Source organism: Hippopotamus amphibius, chromosome 6, assembly GCF_030028045.1.
Source record: "Hippopotamus amphibius kiboko isolate mHipAmp2 chromosome 6, mHipAmp2.hap2, whole genome shotgun sequence".
NCBI lineage: Eukaryota > Metazoa > Chordata > Mammalia > Artiodactyla > Hippopotamidae > Hippopotamus > Hippopotamus amphibius.
Window position 1 is genome coordinate 121,523,948 of NC_080191.1, and position 19,736 is coordinate 121,543,683.

Below are 19,736 nucleotides of genomic sequence, written 5' to 3' on the forward strand. Positions count from 1 at the left end.
TGTAAAATCCTCCCATAGGAAATTCATGACTAAGATGGGTGATGGTTGTAGATAAAGAATCAAGAATTGCTTACAGCGAGCCAAGAAAGCAAGCCAGGGAGTAGAGGTGTATAATAAAGGAAGAAAGCGAGGAAGCTCAGTTCTGCCATGTGTTAAGTGTTTGAGTATGTCTCTTAATTTCGGTCCTTTAGCTTCCTCATTTTCAAGATGAGGATAATAACTCTAGCCCTGCCTGCTTCAGAGTAGTGTTCTGATGAACAAAGGAGATAATGGATGTGAAAGCACTTTGTAAACTGTACTGCACTGTGCAGCTCTTAGAGCAAAATAAAATATGAGATCCTGGAGAAGACTCATATGTATATGTTCTGAGGAAGAAGTAGCACCAGAGGAAGAACCAAAGAGAGCAGAAGGTAGCCAGGAAAGTGCTGGGTAAAGTCAGAGAAAAGAGTATCTCTGAGAAAAGGGAGTTTGGTTGTATGGTCACTCGTTCAGATAAAGGGGTCAAGGAAGGTGAGAACTAAGAATTTCATCATCCAACTTGATGATTAAGAGAGGGGTTTTAGGAGGGTGATCTGTGAGGAAGCCAGATTATAAGGAGTTACTGTAGTGAGTGGGTGGTGAGGAAGTGGAGGCTGTAAGGATGGATAACAGTTTTGAGATACTTGTCTGTGAAAGGAAAGAGATAGGAAGACCATAATTTAAGGGGAGAATTTTTCTTAGACTTGAATGAGGTGAACAATCTGGTCAAGAAAGCTGTAATTAAAATAGATCGAATGCTTACTTTGTGCTTACTGCATACTATGTGGGGGTGGAGCAGTCTTAGAAAAGAGGATCATCTCATCCTCTTGTTTGCAAGAAGATGAGAAAACTCATCAAGTAAACAGGGCTGTGTGGGAATGGACACGTTCAGGTGGACAGTAGTTGAGGAAGCTGCTGCCAATGGCCTTGGTGTTTTCGGTAAAAATGTGAGAAGGAAGTATGAGGGTGGCATTGGAATTTTGAGAAATGTGGGAAAGTCTTCAAACAGTTCCTAGCCTATGCAGCTTCACTGAAATAGAACACTTTGAGTCATCAACAGATTACAAATGAGCCAGAAAAACTAGTGTTGCTATATATTGAGTTGATAAGGAAGGGTATGGAGGTAAGGTTGATTTTGATATTTTTTTTACCACTTTATTCTTACCTCTCTGCTATTTCCATAGCTGCTATTTCCATAGCTGTTTTTGTATTTAGATTTTGGATAAAATATTACTTAGGCATTTTCCTCTGTTTATAATAAACACAATTGAACATTTTAGGGATGATAGTTTTTTAAAGTTCATGTAGGAAAAAGATATTTAAAAAATTTTTTTTACTAAAATATTTTGTTTATAGGTAACCAGATCCAGTAGTTACACAAGAAAGTCCCAGTTCCAGGTAGAAGAGGAAGACATTGAAAAGCTGGAAATTAGGTATGTGTCTTGGGGCTTTACACAATTGCTATTTTCTGTGCCAAAAGAAAATTGTAAATGTAACCAAAAAAGGTGACTCAAGCTTAACAGAGTTCTCTTCAGCAAGTTAATCGATGAAACTTAGAGGAATGTGCATCTAATTTAAATTCAGATTACCTTTTAAAATCTGATTTCTTTGCAGAAATAAGGTATATTTATTTTAAAAATAAAATGATCTAATCTTCACCTATTTTATTGTATATTTAGTTTTTCCCAAATTTAATTGCTCCTTAAATTTCTAAATCATAGCATAATGGATGCAAAGAATATATATAAAAGTAATTATATATTAGCCAATTTAGAAATAATTTTTTTATTCTTCTTAACATATCTGCTGTCTAACAGAAATTTCAGTGAGGTAAGAAGTCTTGTAAGATAATTCAACAGGTGCATGTGTTTGAAGTTTGTGCAATTTCCTAGGTCTTAAATATCCATGCTGTTTGGGAGGGGAAGGTTTTGTAAATGCATGTATAGGTGTGGTGTTAACAGTGTGTTCATCTAAAGGGTGTATTAATCACATGTTTGGAATGATCAGGTAATGTATTTTCTAAATCACCTATCTTTACATATTAACTGGTTTTAGTTGAGAAAGAAACTGTAATCTTGTGTTGGTTTCTTTTCTCAAATTCAAAAAAGTAACTTAACTCTAGTCCTTATTTCTACAGGTTAAAATAAAGTCTAGACTTTGAAACTAAGAAACTTAAGTTATTTAAGATAGTTACTTTCTATGCTTTTTAGTAAAAGCTACTGAAGTATTCTGCTTTCTTAGTTTAAGTAGTGAGGTATTTGACAATGCTAAATAACATCTCTTATTTTTAAGCATGTAAAATTACATGTCTGGTACTTTTGCCATGAGTATCTTTGCCATAAGCATCTTTGCTGTAGGCATTTTTGCTGCAAACATTTTTGCCACATAACTAATTGGCTGTAAGTCAACTTTGCTGTGAAAAAATAAAATAACTGGTTGACAGTTTGGTTTCAACTGAAACACATTAGTGTTTCTTCTAGTTATCGACGTTATTGATGGTTTCATTGAGTGGACTGGTGACAGTGATTTGCCCCAAGAGCTGGGTTTTTATTTTGAAACACACCACGTTTGGAGGAAAAAGAGTTCCAAGGGCCTCAAAGGCACAGAGTTGAACCCACATTTCCCATAGAATTTTGAAACATCTGTCAGTACACATGCCACACTCTGGCAAGAAAAAACAGCAGTGTGGAGGCTTTCCAACGCTATACAAAGCTCAGAAACAAATATGCATCCTAGTGTTTGGAAACAGATACCTCTCTTAATGAAGGAAGAAGTTAGCAAAAAAGCACAATGCTGAATGAGGAGACAAATCAACAAGCAAAAAACAAAAACAACATGTAAAATACTGTGAACGAAAGACTTGGAAGACAAGTGTTTAGGTACAACCCACAAAATAAAATCAGTTATTTGCACAGTATTGCCATGAATTTACACACATTTTGAATGTATTCAAATACATTTTATACTTTGCAATAGTCTTTTTAATTTTGTTTTTTTTATGTTTTATGTTTGTGTCTTTTTTAATGTCTCTTATTTTTTTATTTTGTCTTTTATGACAAAATTAATGGCCTTATGACCAATTAATTATGTGGTGAAAATGTTTGTGGCAAACATGCTTGAGGCAGAGATGTCTGTGGCAAAGATGCTTATGGCAAAAGTACCCAGAACCTTAAATTAATGCTATAATATGAATCATAATAATTTGAAGTTTTTTGGTCATTTGCGTTCTCTTACACATTGTTTGTGAAAAATAAAGACAGTTTTTAATTTTCAGGATCGACTTGTGGAACAATGGAAACCTGGTCCAAGATGTTTTCCTTGGTGAGATTAAGGTTCCTGTGAACGTGTTAAGAAATGATGCCGCTCATCAAGCCTGGTAAGGAGACAAACATTGTAGTGAACTACATAGTAGGTCATCCCCTCTCATGCACTGTATATTGCAAATAAATGCTTACTTTAAGCATATTTTAAGTTTTAAATGGATAAGCCCAAAGTCATTAACACTAACCGATTTAGCCATTAATTTATTGTTGCAGAAATATAAGTACAATTATATTAGTTTTATGACTTGTCCTCTGGTACTGAGGTAAAAGAACTGAATTGTCTAGGGATATTTTCCTGTTCAGAAACAATCATAACAATAAAGAAAAAGTAAAACATTTCAAATATTACATAGGATTGCCCATGGAGAGGATGCTTGTTTGCAAATCACCATCTGTAGTTCAGAAGCTTTATTTAATGGGCATGCGAACTGTGGATGTTGGGAAGCAAAGGGTTTATTGTAAGGATTCAGCTGTTTATGGGATCTCACCAGTGATTTTTCCTTCCCCAGATCCCATTGAAATGCACTGTGAATGACTCATGTTGTTTTCTAAATGTCTAGGTTCTAGATAATGTTGAGCTGATTCAGTTAATACACTTTTCAGGAGCTCTGGTGGCTCATTATTGGCTACAGTATTGCCTTTCATGACTTCTAATAATGACATTAAACTCATGTTAATATTCGGATATTAAACTGATGTTAGTTTCCTCAGCAGAATCAGTGTGAAACTATCGTTTGTTTGTTTTTTCTGTCTATAGCGCTTAAAAGCATGAATATCCTTTCCCTTCCAGTAGGTTGCCTAGCAGCCCTTATTGCTGGACTTGGGTTTCAACAGAGTGTAAAACAACATGCCTTTCTCATTTGCCTCTCAAGACCCTCTTTTTTTAGAGCTCAGTTTCAGTTGCCTGGAAGAGGAGTTGAAACTGAATGTTTAGATGTTTCTTACTCTGGGCAGTAGTCTTATTTGTCTTTAGGATCCTGCCTCTCCTGAGTGCCGTCAGGCGTTCTTTACTCTGGACTCTGTTGTCCTCAAACAGTTCTCCCTGGTAAGACTGATACTTAGAGTCTCAAAATTTTTTATTTTATTTTTACGTCTTGCTAATGCAGATCTAAGATTTATTAGTCTTTATGATGGCGTTTTATATGCTGTAATTTCCAAAATATCCATAGATGGAAAAAAAAATTAAACTTGGTCACTATGAAAAATTGATGAACGTTTGAGGCTTGTCATTCCCCCCTGCCAGTCTTCTTCCACCTTCTATAAAGTTAGCATACATTTTAAAATGAAAATTTCTGAACTCAGTTCATTAAGTCTTTAAAATGATGTGCCATGCTACTTGGTACAAAAGAAGATGTGAGTTGTTGTGCCTCCCAAGGCCCCTCAAAGTGAACTTGAAATGTGCCGTTATAGCCTGTATTTAAGTAAGAGGTCTCCAGACAGGCCCTCCAAATTTGGCAAAACTTTGTCGAACTACCCAGGCAGGATGTAAGAACACTAACAAATTAATTTAATTGCTATAGATTTTTTTAATAATATTTTACAAGTAACCTGCCAAAAGTATGTGTTAAAATTTATATAGCCTGAAATAGAAATATCTGCTAATTCATTTATACTTCCCTTCATGTAAGGAAGTATAAAAATGTGAAAGCAGTTTCCTTGTAAGTCAAATTAAAACTCAATTGTAGAGCTGCAGCATCCCCTTGTGGGCATGATGGTAACTACATGAAAACTCAAGAAAAGCTTTATTTGCCTTCAGGATTTCAGGCATATTTTTTCTAACCTTAATGTTATGGAAGAGTTAGAATAATTATCAGTAATGTAATTCTGTTGTTTTAAAAGTATCGATTTGCTTTCCTTTTTTGCATAATTTCTATGTAGTATTTGCTATTAGAATTTTTTCCTGAAAACTGGTTTTTGATGGTTCCAATTTAATTTTATTCTCAAATTGTAACATGATCCAATTTCCCTTTCCTTTCTTAGCTAGTCAGTTCCTCAGTGATGATGTGTATTCTTCATTCTGAAACTTCTGTCAGAATATTAGGATTAGCTCATTGCTGTTGATAATTAGCTAGTTTTAACTTTAACATATGTAGGTAACAGAATTTGATTTGAGCTTTTGAATAGGTAGTATACTCACATGGGTCACAGTTTAAAAGGTAAAAATCTGTCTCCTGTCCCTGTCCCCCAGCAAAGCAGTTTCCCTCTTCTGAGGCAGCCACTGGTTTGAGTTTCTGGAAGTATTTTATGTAAATATAGGCAAATACAGATATATCCTTCTTTCCCATTCTTTACACAAATGGAGACATTTAAAAATTTTTTTTATTTTATATTGGAGTGTAGTTGATTAACAGTGTTGTGTTAGCTTCAGGTGTACAGCAAAGTGATTCAGTTATACATATAGATGTATCTTTTTCAAATTCTTTTCACATCTAGGTTATTAGAGAATATTGAGCAGAGTTCCCTGTGCTCTACAGTAGGTCCTTGTTGGTTATTTATTTTAAATATGGCAGCGTGTACATGTCAGTCCCAGACTCCCTAACTATCCCTCCCCCTCCCCCTCCCCCCCCCCCCGTAACCATAAGTTCGTTCTCTGTAGTCTGTTTCTGTTTTGCAAATTGATTCATTTGTGTCCTTTTCTTTTTCTTTAAGATTCCTGATAAAAGCAATATCATACGATATTTGTCTTTCTCTGTCTGACTTACTTCACTTAGTATGATAATCTCTAGGTCTGTCCACGTTGCTGCAAATGGCATTATTTCATTCTTTTTAAGGGCTGAGTAATAGTCTATTGTGTATAGTACCACGTCTTCTTTATGCATTCATCTGTCTGTGGGCATTTAGGTTGCTTCCACGTCTTGGCTATTGTGAACAGTGCTGCAGTGAACACTGGGGAGCATGTATCCGTTTGAACCATGTTTTTCTCTGGATATATGCCCAGGAGTGGGATTGCTGGATCATATGGTAGCTCTATTTTTATTTTTTTAAGGAACCTCCATACTGTTCTCCATAGTAGCTGTATCAATTTACATTCTCACCAGCAGTGCAGGAGGGTTCCCTTTCCTCCACACTCTCTCCAGCATTTATTGTTTGTAGATTTTTTAATGATAGCCATTCTGACTGGTGTGAGATGATATCTCATTGTAGTTTTGATTTGGATTTCTCTAATAATTAGCAGTGTTAAGCATCTTTTCATGTACCTCTTGGCCATCTGTATGTCTTCTTTGGAGAAATGTCTGTTTAGGTCTTCTGCCCATTTTTTGTTTGGGTTGTTTGTTTTTTTTTTTTGATATTGAGCTGGATAAACTGTTTATATATTTTGGAGATTAATCCTTTGTCGGTCTCATCATTTGCAAATACTTTCTCCCATTCTGTGGGTTGTCTTTTCTTTTTGTTTATGGTTTCCTTTGCTGTGCAAAAGCTTTTGAGTCTAATTAGGTCCTTACTGGACACATACTGTATCATGTCCTGTACCTTACTCTTTTTGGGCCTCCAACCCTGTGCCCAGCCCCACTGTTTGGCCTGGACACACCTACCAATTCCACCATTGTAATGATGGAAGGGCACACGTTACTTCTGTAAAGTGACATCCTTCAGATACTTGGTGGCTTTTTGGGTATGCATACCCTTAATGGCCTGGGCAGTTTCACGAGTGTTCTTAAAGTGAACACGAAGATTTGAACCTCTTGAGTTGCATGATTTTGTGTGGTTTTCTGGGTCAAGTGAATAGGGAACCATTTTTTAGAGGGTACCTCAGGCTGCTTACCGGAAAAGTTATTTAATCTATTTTAAGTGGTAACAGTTATTATAAATGTTTTATAAATAACATTTGCTGTGTACAGGCACTATTCTAAGTGCTTTACTAGTATAACCTCCTTAGGAATCAAATCAGTTAGATACTATTATTACCCCTTGTTTAATAGGTAAGGAAACAAGCACAGAGAGATTGAGCAGTTTGCCCAAGATCATACATCTGTGATTTGGACCAAACTCTTTGACTCCAAAGTTTGTGCTCTTAACCAATGTACTATAATAAATTTGTACTTTGGCATAAATATTTTTGAATATGTTTAAAACTCAAAAATATTCTCTGTTTTAAGCTGTCAGCAAAGATTTGAGCATTTCTTGCTTATAAAATATTATTAAAAAGAAAATCGAGTGAGCGATCCCTTCTCATTTAAAAAAATGATCTTTTCAAGGAATGGGTAGGACAATTTTGAAATTCTGTATTTTGTACAAGTAGAAATGGGTGGGATATTTTGTCCACAGGAATTTATCTTGTCAAAGAAACCCAAGGAGACAAATTTAAAAAGAGTGGCAGGAGCGAGCCCTTCTGGAGTTCCTGAGCATCCTAAGACAGTGTGTGCATGAAAATTAATAACTGGCATAGCACTGCCCTAATCTCTTTGCAGAGAATGTGCCATGTTAGGACTGTATACCTTTTTTGCAGGTATTTGTAGTTTTATGAGAGTACCAGAGGGATAAGGCATGTTCCTTTCCCCAGTAATTTGGAGATAAGGGAATTAGAAATGTCCTCTGAGTATAATTTCTATGGGACAAACCAAAACAGAGTCTGTAAACCTGACTAGAGTATGAGGACACTGTTTAGGATGGGTAGGTGCAGTCCTTGGGAGATAGAATAAAATTACTGTAATACACATAATTTTATTCTACCCTACATGGAAAACACAAGTTAAAATAGAAAGGGCGGATTAATCTAGAACAATAAAGAAGCATCCCAAAGAGGCAAACATGGGTGGGTACTGCCCATTCAAGCACAGTCAAGGGGTAAGGGGATTCTGTTCTAAAAGCATTGTTCTTTCCTTGGCAAAATTGTCTTAGCTGAGAGATTAAGATTCCTTAGATCTCTGTGTTGTGTCTCCATACTCACCACAGTACTTTCTGATAAATAATTTGGCTTTCCAAATAGCTTACCAATAGGTAAAAACTGTACTGATCAAACATAAAAGAGTTGTATTAATAGGTAAAAAAATGTATTGGTCGAAGTGAGAGATGCAGATGAAACACTATGGGAAATGGTGATAATTGCTGAAGCCCAGTGATAGGTGCATGGGGCTGGTGGTGAGGGTGTTGCTTACTAATATTGTCACTCTTCTCCCTACTTTTGTGAATTAACATTTCCATGATAAAATGTATCAGCCACAGAAAAGTGAGGGTATCTCTTCCACTTGGCTGTTGTACAGTCTTCCCTCGGTATCTATAGGGGATTGGTTCCCGTAACTGTGCAGTTCAAACCCATGTTGTTGAAGGGTCAACAGTACTTCTTTTCATAAATTTAGTAATTGGCCTTCTATTTTCAATATGTTAGTCTCTGTGCTCAGTCATTACAATTCAGGTTCACTTTTAAATGTGCTGATAAAACTAGGTATCTAAATTTACAAGGCTACAGAACACTCACTGCGTTGTGGGAAATTGACCAAAATGATGTCCATGTCAGGATGCTTGGGGATCAGTCAGCCCGCTAGACTTCCTTCGAGGCACTTCAGAGTCATCTTTGCTCTCAGGCTTGTTTCCAATTATTTCATAGGCAAATTCTTTAAATTATTATTTCTCAAATCAGAGAGCAGAAGTTTTTTGTTTTTGTTTTAGTTTTTTTTTTTCATAAATGTATTTATTTTATTGGCTGTGTTGGGTCTTCGTTGTTGCACATGGACTTTCTCTAGTTGCAGCAAGCAGGGGCTATTCTTCATTGTGGTGCGCGGGCTTCTCATTGCGATGGCCTCTCATTGCAGAGCACAGGCTTTATGCACGTGGGCTTCAGTAGTTGCAGCACATGGGCTCAATAGTTGTGGCTCACAGGCTCTAGCGCTCAGGCTCAATAGTTGTGGCGCACAGGCTTAGTTGCTCCTCGGTATGTGGTATCTTCCTGGAGCAGGGATTGAACCTGTGTCCCCTGCATTGGCAGGTGGATTCTTACCCACTGCGCCACCTAGGAAGTCCCAGAGCAGAAGTTTTGAAGGTTGGTCTTCCGAGACAAGAATTCCTCTTTCGTGGGTAATGATAAAATTTCTGTATAATTTCTTCTCCTTGTATTACCATTCCTTCATCTTTTAAATTTTGCTTGGTTAATTCGCTAGTTCTCTTTTATATCTTTCTCAAAGCCCATATTCCATTAAAACCCTCCTCTTCTATTTTTAAACAAGTTAGTCTGTTAGGGGAGGACATAAGTGATAAATGTCAAAACTAAATATCAAAACTGCTGACTGTTTTATAAAAAGCATTCTAGCTAATGAGTGAAGGAGGGATGATAGAATTACAGTTACCATTTTGCAACCTGTACAGATGAATGACTCTCGGCAGTGGTCATCGATGATTGCTAATATCACAAAAGAGAAAACAATCAGACATTAGTGCCTCTTGGTGGGACTACACAACACTCTCAATGATATGTTCTTGCCAGAATATCAAATCTGAATCTAACCAAGCCTCTAGATCTATCTCCAATACTACAGGAAATACAGAGGAGATAAAAGTACATGTTAAATGACATCACAGAGATAGAGAGTTAACACAGTCCCAAGTCTGGAAAATTCTATAGATAAAATTACCTGATTTCTCATAGAGGGTAGAGCGAATTTATAGATTAAAAGGAACTTAAGCTATCAGCCAATTACAATGTATGAACCTTGGATTTGAATAGACTACAGAAAACTGTTTATAAGTTTGGGAGAATTTGAATACTGAGTGGAAAATGATGGTTTTTAAAAGTTTATATATATGTAGTTATAGTTATATATACTGAAATATTTATAGATGAAGTTATAAAACACCTGGAAATTGTTTTAAAATAATGCTGATGTAGGATGGGAGGAGTGAGTAGAGTTATGGCTAAAACAAGAATAGCTTTGAGTTGATAATTACTGAGGTTAGGAGACAGGTACATCGGAGTTCACTATGCTACTCTTTTTACTTTAATATATATTTTCAAATTTCCGTGACAAAAAGTCTTGAAAAATAACTTCGATTTCTGATTTTGGGCCTACAAACCTCTCTTGATTTTTAAACATTTTTCCTTCCTTGGATATTTAAAACTGCCTCTATTTTTTACATACATATTTTTTGCCTTTTACTTAACCAAAAAAATCCATGTAAATCTGATTTTTTCAAATAAAAGCATTTTCAATATAGTTGCACTATTAATCCTCTAATAATATAAAAATCCTTTATAAACCTTCAATCACTAACTTTTTTAAAAAAGTTCAAATTTTTAAAATGTAGGATTTACTTTAAAACGAGATCACTGGACTTCCTAAGTGGTGCAGTGGTAAAGAATCCGGATGCTTGCCAATGCAGGGGACACGGGTTTGAGCCCTGCCCTGGAAAGATTCCACATGCCACGGAGCAGCTAAGCCCGTGTGCCACAACTATTGAGCCTGTGCTCTAGAGCCCGTGAGCCACAACTACTGAGCCCATGTGCCACAACTATTGAAGCCCAGGCGCCTAGGGCCCGTGCTCCACAACAAGAGAAGCCACTACAATGAGGAGCCTGCACACCACAATGAAGAGTAGCCCCTGCTCTCAGCAGCTAGAGAAAGCCTGTGTGCAGCAACGAAGACCCAGCACAGCCAATAAATAAATAAATAAATTAATTAATTAATTAATTAATTTAAAAAAAACGAGATCACTTATACCTTCTTGTGGAATGTCTTATCTATTTCAACCAAATGTGTCTTTCTTAAATTTAGTTGGTGAAAAGTTATTTTTGATAATTGTTGGATTTTAAATGCTTTACTTTTTATTATTTGTTTCCTAACCTGCAAGCTGATCAAACTTTTATTCAGTCCTTTTGAGATCTTGATTTTTGTATTATCGATACTTTTTTCCCCGGATTAAAATCTATTTTTAGCTTTCTAGTTCAATATACAATCACTATTAAGCCTCTAAAAATTAACACTCTGCTACTTAATGAATTAAGTATTCTAACATTAAATATTAAGTTGACTTTTTTGATTTAGTTTTTTGATAGCTTAGCTGTTTGTTTACCTCACTGGCTTTGATGCCGATCACCACTGCATAGAATTGATTGTATTTTTACTTTAGGTACTTGCTACAACCGAGAGACAATGGAAACAAGTCATCTAAAACTGATGACCTGGGGTCCCTTCGATTAAATATATGTTATACAGAAGACTATGTGCTTCCTTCAGAGTACTATGGTCCTTTGAAAACTTTGCTGCTAAAATCACCAGATGTTCAGGTACTTTAAAAATCTTGTGTGTTACTTAATATGAAAAGGCTAAAATAATTCTGTAAAATGATGAGGAAAAGATTTCACAGTATCAAGTTTTATTAAAACTATATATGTGTGTATATACACACACACATACTCTGTGTGTATGTGTGTATGTATATATATGCATATATATATAAATATATATATAATCTGAACCACAGTACTGTATACCAATATCTGCTCTAAATTTCATCTGTGATAAAAATCTAGAAAATCAAATACTATTCTGTACAACAGTTATAGTTAATGAACATATTTGAATTACTTTTTAAAGGCTAGTGATTGAACATTTAATCATGCTTCTTTGATTTTGTGCATGTTTTCTACCTTTCTATATTCTAGCCAATATCTGCCTCAGCTGCTTACATTTTGGGTGAAATATGTCGAGATAAAAATGACGCTGTTTTGCCCCTTGTACGACTGCTGCTCCACCATGATAAACTTGTTCCTTTTGCCACTGCAGTAGCTGAATTAGACTTGAAGGAAACACAGTAAGAGTTATATTTTATTAAATGTTAATTATGTGCTATTGAAATTGGGTCTTAATTTGCCAGATTGTTTTTGTAATCTCAGTTCTTTTGTGTTGACCAGCCTTTCTGTATAAGGTCTTTTTAAAAAATTAATTAATTAATTAATTAATTTGGTTGAGCCGGGTCTTAGTTGCGGCAGGCGGGCTTCTTAGCTGTGGCATTCATGTGGGATCTAGTTCCCTGACCAGGGATCAGCCTGGCCCCCCTGCATTGGGAGCGCAGAGTCTTAATCACTGCACCACCAGGGAGGTCCCTGTATAGAGCCCGTAAAAGAACTGCTTAGCAAGTAATAAAAGGCAGCTCTTTAAGTTAGCAAGCAGTGTCCACAAACAGTAAAGTTAACAATTAATGATTTTTTTCACTTGGTGCTGTAATTTCCTGTTACTAATCTTTGCTTCTTTATTGTAATGATTCACATGTCGTAAATAAAACACCAGGAAGGTTTTTTTTCCCCTTATCCATTATGTAGCACCCTTACATGCACACGTGTGGCATTGAAAGCAATCAGATGGCTTCCCGTCACTGTCACAGTCTAACACTGTTGTTTTAGACACACACACTACTTTTGTAGTTCAAATACTGGTTACTTTTTTGTTGTTAAACTTATTTTTTTATATTTTTGGTAAGTGGTTTTAGTAAGTTTGAAAATCCTAATCGTAGCAAGCTTTTAAATGATTGGTAAAAATTACTAAAATTGTATATATGACAAAGGTCAGATACTCGTTATTGATTTTGCAGGCTTTATTACACTTGGTTTCATCTTATTTCTATTTGTATTTCAGAGATGCAAACACAATTTTTAGAGGAAATTCCTTGGCTACCCGATGTCTGGATGAGATGATGAAAATAGTGGGAGGGCACTACCTGAAAGTAACATTAAAACCTATTCTAGACGAGGTACAGAATATACCTCTGATATACTTTTTCCTTATTATAGCATCTCTTTCATCAGGTGACCTACTGATGGGGATGATATATCCGTTCACACATTACTGAAAGAATAAGGCTGAATACTTTAGAAGTAAAATAAATGATTTACTTTTCCATCAGTGGATTTTTAGTTGAAGGGCACATTGTAGTATACTCTACATAATTATTTCTTTGTTATAGGATTTATTTTAGCTAGAGTTTGAAACAAATGAAAAAATTTTTTTTGATATAGTTCTTTAGGCATTTTGTATACATTATCTCTGGATGGGGTTTTAAACTTTGTTACAGTTTTAATTTTTATAATTAATTTGTATGATCAGAAAAATAATAGTTATTTTCATTTTGCCAAATTATTTAGAAAAGAGCATTAAATGAAAAATTAATCTATTTTCCAGATATGTGAATCCTCAAAATCCTGTGAAATTGATCCTATTAAATTGAAAGAGGGAGATAACGTAGAAAATAATAAGGTAAGTCTTTGCTGTCTTTATAATTGCATGAAAATTGGTCTTAATGGTATATTTATCTTCCACTTATGTTGTAGTAATGCTATTTGGAGGGAAGCAGTGCTTTTTATTTATATAAAATACTATTAGTAGCATTTCCTATGTCTGGTTTTTGGAATGTAATTTCCCTGATTTCTCTTTGCATCATTTTTTTCTCTGTTGCTTCTTATGAACTTTATTCCACACATTCACCTCTTTTATCTAAGTAGTCTAAATCTAATTCATTAAATGAGTTCAGGATGCAAATTGTCCTTTAATTGAGTGAGTTCAGAGAAGGGAAGCAAAGCTTTAGAATACTAAATGGAGACTGCCTAATATATCTCACTTTCACCGCACTTTTTTCCATACAGGCCATTGAAAATGTATAAAAGTCAAAATCTTAATGTTTACCTTTTTAAATCCCACAGGAGAATCTGCGCTACTATGTAGACAAGTTATTCAGTACAATTGTAAAATCAAGTATGAGTTGCCCCACTGTAATGTGTGATATCTTTTATTCTCTAAGGCAAATGGCTACTCAAAGATTTCCTAGTAAGTGCCTTATTTTACTAAAATACGCCATTTCTTTTTCTGTATTTGATTTCTCTGTAGATTTGTTATGTATTTAGTTTATGTGAAATGTTTAAGGTTTGTAAGTGTAGTCTTTTGTTTTTTAAAGTAGTTCTAGCTTTTGAATGAAACGTCTGATTTAATTTTCTTGTAATTTCAAAACAGAATACTCTATCTCAATATAATAGCAACTTTATACAAGCAAATCAAAATCAACATTAATTTTAAGAAAGGCAGAAATTTAGAACCATAACATTATATAAGTAAACATCTATGATGGCTGCTTACGAGACTGTTAAATATGATAAACAAAAACACCCTTGTTATTCGTATCAACTACCTTTTCCACTTGCGTGCATTCAAAATAGTGAGAATTGTTTCATACAACGGACTAGGTTTGAGAGTTTGAGAATGCTAAGGTTTTAGTGGTGAGAGGTTTTTGCAGAAATGGTTTTAGACATTAGAAACATCTCTGTTGCAATATACATAGAATTTTGAGGTACATATATCAATATCTGGCATGCTTTAATTTTGCAAGAACAGCTGTGTGAAGGCTTTGCTTAGACACATTTCATAAAATTAACAGTTGCTATCTCTGATTGTCAAGGCTTGGAATTATTCTATTCATGTACATCTCTGATAAGTAAATAAACTTACTATGACTGTCTTTCCAGAACTGCCTGTGATGGGGGGGGAGGGTAAGGAGGTAAGGCAGCTGCTTAAATTATCAGTCTTACCCAGCTGTGTGAAACTGTAAGTTTATTTCTATAACCATTTGAAGAGATTTTGCTACTTTATCATATTTTTTAAGTGTATATGTGCACACAGGTGTATGCAGTCTGCCCCTCCAGTAACATGTAGATAAATTCAGCCCTAGATGTCTTTGCTAATTGTAGTAAAGATATAAACAGTTAACTTGAAATAAGCATACTAAATCTAGACTTTGTAATGAAAATAAGGGAAGCAGAGACATTAACATATGGAAAGATGAAATGATGACTGAAATTATATTTTTAAAGTGTTAGATCATAATAACCACATTGAAGACTTAGTGAACAGGCACAGTGCCAGCCTGAAGTATCTCATCTTTCTCACCTACACAACCGTGCGTGAGATGGGTACTGCTCCCCTTCAGTAGTTAGTGAAACTGAGGTTTAGGGCAAGTCAAGTAATTTGCCCAAGGTCCGTGACACGGCCAGCAGGCAAGCAGGGTCTCACACCTGGGCCCAGCCCACTCCAAAGCATGTTACTAATCACTGTACTCTACACTACCCAGTGAACTTGGCTTTCCATAGGCATTAGCTGTTTAATTCTTGTTTATATGAATAATCTAAAACACATTTTATGATTTTTTAATAAATGCAAACATATTTCCTTAACTTTTTGTTGGCCTTAAATATTCTCAGTAGACTCCAGTAGTGATAGTTCTGTTCTCATAAAGTATTTTCATTACTTTCTCATTTGTTCTTACTACCCTGGGAAGGTGGGTGGGGGGAGTGGGGGAGGCAGTCATGGGAAGCAAGTATTACTAAAGAACTACACGTGAAATGACTTGTGGGTGACTACTGCTGAGTGACTTAGAAGAGTTAAAACTCAGACCAAATGCAGACATTGTTTCCCTCACCTGCTTCTCTACCATCTGATTGATTGTTGCCTTAAATGTTGACTCCAGTCAACAACGAAAGCTGTAGCTGAATGATCAAAGCCACAAGTTGTCTTCAGTTCATCTGCATTTTTATAGGGAATATTGGTAACTTTTTAAAAGTAAAAATCTCTAATTGTTTTTATTAAATAACCTTTGATATTGTCAAGATTTTTGAGGGGAAAATTGAAACAATATCCTAAAACTGAAGACAATCTTCTGTCTTAGTCTTAGGGCATTCAGTATTACGACTAGGTGGTGCTAGATACTACTTTTATTTTTGTTGTTGTAATTTCAGGAGCCTCTTCTTGCAGATGAGGAAAGAGGTATTTTTCCAAAGCAAAATATTTCTGGCAACCTAGCAGCTTTGCCTTTCTTTTTATTTTTTGTTATTTCTTTCAGTTTTTTTTTTATTCATAGGATTTTTTTTCCTCTAATTTAGTCATAACCATTACTATCATTTCATCAACTCAGTTCTTTACTAGACAGATTATATTTATCTCGTATTTAATTTACGTATTTTTTCCAGTATTTTTTACTTTGTCATCTTTGTTTTTAATTCCGTGTTTTTGTGCATGACGTTTCACCATTTTTTTCCTGCAGATGACCCTCATGTTCAGTATTCTGCAGTGAGCAGCTTTGTATTTCTTCGTTTCTTTGCTGTAGCGGTAGTATCACCTCATACTTTTCATTTGCGACCTCATCATCCAGTAAGTGTTGTTCTTCTCAAAGCTTTATTCCATTTTTATTTTTATTAAAATAAGAAAAGATAAAATAACAGGCCAATTTCACTTGGCTATACTTTCTTATAGTGGATACTTAAATTTACTGGGCATTTTTTTTAGCCATTTCATTCTTTCAGAGAAGGCAGAAAATTCTATTTTTTTGTTGTTGTTAAAAGATACTACACATGAGTAATAAAATGTTGGCAATAGTTGTAGCTTGGTGATGGGTACGAAGAGGATTCATCATCTTTTCCCTTTGCTGTTGTATATGTTTGTAAATTTCCATAATACAAACTTGTCTTTTTTCCTTTTCTTTCGTTAGTTATAGTTTCAGTTTGATCTTGCAGATATTTTTAAATCTCACAGAAATTTGAAGAGGCTCATTTCTGAAAGTTGTAGAAACTTCCATTGAAATGCAATTTGTTTGGTATCTCCATATTTTTACTCTTTATTCACTTAGGATGATATTATAAATATGTGAGATTTAAAACTTAAGGCATATAATCTGTTTTGTTCTGAAGCCATAGTTACTTATTCTGAATCTGCACTGCATAGATTTACACTTCTTAACATTTTAAAATTCCCTATTTTTGCTGTTTCTCTTTCCTCCTCATACAGTGTATTATTGCTGATTCTGTAATCTTTCATGTTCCAGACATTTTATAATCTTATCTAATTGTTTTTGTTGATTTTTATAACAAATAATAATAAAAGCCAATATTTATTTAGTGCTTGCTTTGTACTAGGCCTTGTTCTAAGTACTTTATATGTTCTAACTTAGTAGGCCTCCCAGTAACCCTGTGAGGTAAATTCTATTATCATCTTTATAGATAAGAAAACGCAATTCAAGAACTTCTCCAAGGTCACACAACTAATTAAGTTTGAAGTAGATTAAGGAAGTTCACTGACTGACCCACTCAGTCTTCCCAGGCTGTGAGCTTACCCCTGTTCCTTCTTGCCTCTTAGGCGGTCAGGTGTTTGAGCACCTGCAGTGTATCAGATGCTGTGCTCAGCACAGGAGATGCAGTGATGAGGAAGACACTCCCTGCCCTTAGGAAACTTGCTAATATGGTGTAGGGGAGACACACAGGTTTTGGAGTTAAACTGGGCTCTGAAGGCCACTGCTCTTCTTGATAGCTACACATTGGCTACTCATTTAACTTTGAGAACTGAGTAAAACCGTGCTGCTGTGGCAGCAACACATCCTTTCTTGTCAGAGAACATTTGGTCTCTGAGTAGCTACATTGGAGAATTGGGCCAGTGCCCTTTTGTTCACAGGGTTGTCCCTCCTGTGGCTGTGTTACTGAAGCTGTACAGAACTGTGGGGCAGCAAAAGCTTGGTGGCATCCTGGACACAAGCAGAACTCCTGCCTCTGAGCTTGTGACCCTGCCTCATATTCAGACTTGAATTTGCTTGTCTCTGTAACAGATGTTACAGTAAAGTCATTCTAACCACAGACTGTGTTTTAGGTCACCTTTCCAATCAGTATGCCAGAAGGACTGCTTCAGACTGTCATATAACTTTATTGTTTGCTTTTAAGTGACGCTTTCATTCTAATTGAGGAAAGAAGACAGATACATAAGACATCATCTAAAACTGCATACGTAAATCTAAAACTGGCACCTGATTAGTACCCAGTAAGGAGTGTAGACAGTTCATACTATAAAAATTGAGAGCAAGGAAGGGTCCCAGGGACCTGAGGGTGATGACACTGTCAAAACCAGTGTTGAAAATTACACAGTGGTCGCGGGGGAGAACCAGTTAATGGTTGTTGCAGTTTACATTTAGAAGTTCTTTGAATTTTGAGAAGTCAACTTTAGCAGAGTAGAAAAGAAGAAAATCCAGTTGCAGAAGATTAAGGAATAGGCAGGTGAATGCAGTTTTACCTAAGAAATATATCAAAAGTGAGCTTGCCCTGCTGCTAAAAGATATGAGCAAATTCAAGCATATACGTGTGTGTGCATATACACGTGAGTAAATACTTATTTTGAAAAACACTAATTTTAAAATGTGGGTTATGTTAACATTGACCTGGTAGACCATTCTTTTGAGAAGTTTCGTAGGGTGAAAAAAAGATTGAACCTTCCTTCTCATCCTGTCCCCTAGTTTCTCATTGATAGCGCCTCCCACGACTGCCAAGGCAGACCTCTCTAACTCTTCAGTCTGGACTAGACTCCTCTCGTAGGTGTGCCTGTAGCATGCTGGGGCTCTCTCTGTCATGGCACTTGTCATACTGTTTTGTAATCATCTATTTATTGTCTCTGCACGTGCGCTGTAAATACGTTAACAGCAAGGGCTGGATCTTTTCCAAATTTGTGCATCCCAGGCACATGGCACAATTTCTTGGACAAGGCGATGCCCAGTAAATGTTCGATAAGTGCAAGATGGTGGGTAGCTCAGAGAGAGAGCCCATCAAATGATGTCTTTTCCAAAAGTGAGGAAAGCTATGTGTGATTTAAATAGAGGAGAAGAGACCAACAGAAAGGGAGAAATTGAAGACAGAAGGGGACTTACTAATAGGTCAATATACTGGATGATTCAGAAAAAGTGTCTTTAAAGGAAAAAGTGATAGGATAAATTTAGGGGGAAAAGAACAGTTTCTCCTTTAAAGTATTATGGTGAACCATATGAAATTGTTTTGTTTTGTGTTTTATAGATCAAAAATAGTCAACAGCAATTTCACATGGTTCAACCTAACATAAGGAAAAACATATAGGTGTTTTGAGGTGAGAGATTCAACATTTCAGTTCAATTTAATAAATGTTACATAGCATCTGCTATATGCTGGTGCCAGATAACTAAGGTCCTGGGCATCTGTGAAAAATTATGATGACAGATACTAGCAGGGGAAAAATTTAGAACACCTTATATGTAGAGTACACCAGGGAATCAGCAGTAGCTGAACGATATGATTGTCGATAGTAGTGAGGAGCATATTGATGTAAACCTCTGGCATGCAGAAATTGTATAAAGATATGGTTTGCTCACTTTTTCCAGTTCAGGAAAATAATGAGCTAAAACATTGATTTTAAAACCAAATTTGAACAGGGGAGTCTTTATGAAATTCAGTTCAAATTCAGGTTGTTAGCACATTGTTAAGAATTTTATGTTCTTCAAAGGCAGGGAATTAGAGGGACCTTTTATGGACAGAATGGAATCCTGGATGTTATAGCTAAGGTATTTTCTGAATAACCTTAATTAAGCTGTGTAACTGTTTCATAAGTATATCGTAATGATTCTATCTCAGATATTCCGTCTCTT

At 35.6% G+C, this 19,736-nt stretch overlaps 1 protein-coding gene across 3 annotated transcripts in view; it reads left to right on the forward strand.

Moving 5' to 3' along the window:
• RASA2 (RAS p21 protein activator 2) overlaps positions 1–19,736 on the forward strand; it is a 126,570-nt gene that overhangs the window by 79,055 nt on the left and 27,779 nt on the right. For all 3 annotated transcript variants that reach the window (XM_057738761.1, XM_057738762.1, XM_057738763.1), the window contains 8 exons: positions 1,375–1,451; positions 3,293–3,394; positions 11,400–11,556; positions 11,935–12,083; positions 12,905–13,019; positions 13,448–13,522; positions 13,966–14,089; positions 16,353–16,459. In XM_057738761.1, the coding sequence (XP_057594744.1) occupies positions 1,375–1,451; positions 3,293–3,394; positions 11,400–11,556; positions 11,935–12,083; positions 12,905–13,019; positions 13,448–13,522; positions 13,966–14,089; positions 16,353–16,459 (906 nt within the window). The remainder of the gene's footprint in view (positions 1–1,374; positions 1,452–3,292; positions 3,395–11,399; positions 11,557–11,934; positions 12,084–12,904; positions 13,020–13,447; positions 13,523–13,965; positions 14,090–16,352; positions 16,460–19,736) is intronic.